This window comes from Hyperoodon ampullatus (assembly GCF_949752795.1).
Source record: "Hyperoodon ampullatus genome assembly, chromosome: 5".
Lineage (NCBI taxonomy): Eukaryota > Metazoa > Chordata > Mammalia > Artiodactyla > Ziphiidae > Hyperoodon > Hyperoodon ampullatus.
Genome location: NC_136918.1, coordinates 100,456,674 through 100,458,637, shown reverse-complemented (window position 1 = coordinate 100,458,637; position 1,964 = coordinate 100,456,674). Strand labels below are relative to the sequence as shown.

Genomic DNA, 1,964 nt, shown 5'->3' with positions numbered 1-1,964 from the left:
TTCACCAATGATGTAAATGAAAACAGTATCTTCAACATCACCACCTTAAAATTCTAAAAGTAAAACAGTATGCTGTATGTGAAACAGGAGGCTAGATCGAAAGGATTCTCAGTGTCAGAAAAGCAAAGATATCTTTAAAGTAGGTAAGGAGAAAAAGTTAATTCATTTCCTAATCTCTGGAGATTTAAAGAAACAAATTGAATATCTTGAAGAAAAAAGTCAAAAAGCACCTCAGTTTCCTGGGCAAATGCAAATAAAGAAAACCATAACCACAACTACCCAGTACCAATCAGGGTGGTGTTCCTTGTGGCCCCTTTCTGAGGATTAGTAGAAACTGTATTTTTTAATCTCTGTTTTTATGCATGTCCCAAGATCTTTTAAGGAAGGGGGTGGGGCAGGGAGAAGAGGCAGGCACTGTATAAAAGAAGCTGCCTTGAGAACTCTAAAATTCATACAAAAACTTCTTAGGTAAGAGAATTTACCAGATTTGGCACCTGCTGGACCCAGTGATGGACCCAGAAACAACCACGGTTTATTTGGAATATTTCTATGTTACAAGCCAAAATCCTGATATTGAAGAGACCCACTCCCACGTTCCTTATACATCTGTCTTCCTTCCGGTCTTTTACACAGTGGTGTTCCTGACTGGAGCGTTGGGGAACGTCATCCTCATGAGTGCATTGCATTTCAAAAGGGGCAGCCGAAGACTGATTGACATTTTTATCATCAACCTGGCTGCCTCTGACTTCATCTTCATCATCACGTTGCCTCTCTGGGTGGATAAAGAAGCATCTTTAGGACTGTGGAGGACAGGCTCTTTCCTGTGCAAAGGCAGCTCCTACATGATCTCAGTCAACATGCACTGCAATGTCTTCTTGCTCACCTGCATGAGTGTTGACCGCTACCTGGCCATCATGTGTCCAGCCGTATCCAGGAAATTCAGAAATAGAGACTGTGCGTATGGAGTCTGTGCCAGTGTCTGGTTTATCTCCTGCCTCCTGGGGTTGCCTACTCTTCTGTCCCGGGAGCTCACCCTGATTGATGGTAAGCCATACTGTGCGGAGAAGAGGGCCACTCCAGTTAAACTGGCTTGGGGCCTGGTGGCCTTAATTTTTACATTTTTTGCCCCTTTGGTGAGCATTGTGACCTGCTACTGTTGTATCACAAGGAAGCTGTGTGTCCGCTACCAGCAGTCGGGAAAGCACAACAAAAAGCTGAGGAAATCCATAAAGGTCATCTTTATCGTCGTGGCAGCCTTTGTCTTCTCCTGGCTGCCCTTTAATACTTTCAAGCTCCTGGCTATTGTCTCTGGGCTGCAGCAAGAACTCTACTTTCCTTCAGCTTTTCTCCAGTGGGGCATGGAGGTGAGTGGGCCCTTGGCCTTTGCCAACGGTTGCATCAGCCCTTTCATTTACTATATCTTTGACAGCTACATCCGCCGGGCCATCCTGCACTGCTTGTGCCCTTGTCTGAAGAAGTATGACTTTGGGAGCAGCACCGAGACCTCAGACCTCACTAAGGCTCTCTCCAACTTCATTCAGGCAGAGGATTTTGCCAGAAGGAGGAAGAGGTCTGTGTCACTCTGAAAGGGACAGTGACATTTCAAGCTCTGTTGGTGGATCGGAGGGTTCATTTGTGTCTGAGACAAGGAAAGAAGAAAAGTATTGCTAGTGGTAATATTGCTTCATGAATACAAGGAAGTGTTCATTTTTAAAGAGACATCTAGAAAGTCTCTGTGTTCATGGATGTAATTAGGCCGTATGCTGTTTTGCTTTGGTTTTTTTCTTAGCTGAGTGGCCTTATTTGACCCTTGCCAATCAAGTTCACCAGGCAAAATACAACTCTTATGTCTGTGAACTCTAAGATAAAGGCTCCTGCTTGGGCCAGTTCCTTCCTTCATGGTTGTTAATGAACATTCAAGCTTTTTCCTCTCTCAGGAACCTAGATCCACACGACCCTTCATA

At 44.6% G+C, this 1,964-nt stretch overlaps 1 protein-coding gene across 1 annotated transcript; it reads left to right on the top strand.

The window, feature by feature from the left end:
- Nucleotides 1–506: 506 nt before the first annotated feature.
- On the top strand, nucleotides 507–1,586 carry GPR15 (G protein-coupled receptor 15; the record flags this gene model as incomplete). The annotated part of the gene is made up of 1 exon (XM_079705485.1): nucleotides 507–1,586. Exon 1 carries the CDS (start codon nucleotides 510–512, stop codon nucleotides 1,584–1,586), a length of 1,077 nt encoding a protein of 358 aa, XP_079561611.1. The 5' UTR covers nucleotides 507–509.
- Nucleotides 1,587–1,964: the final 378 nt, after the last annotated feature.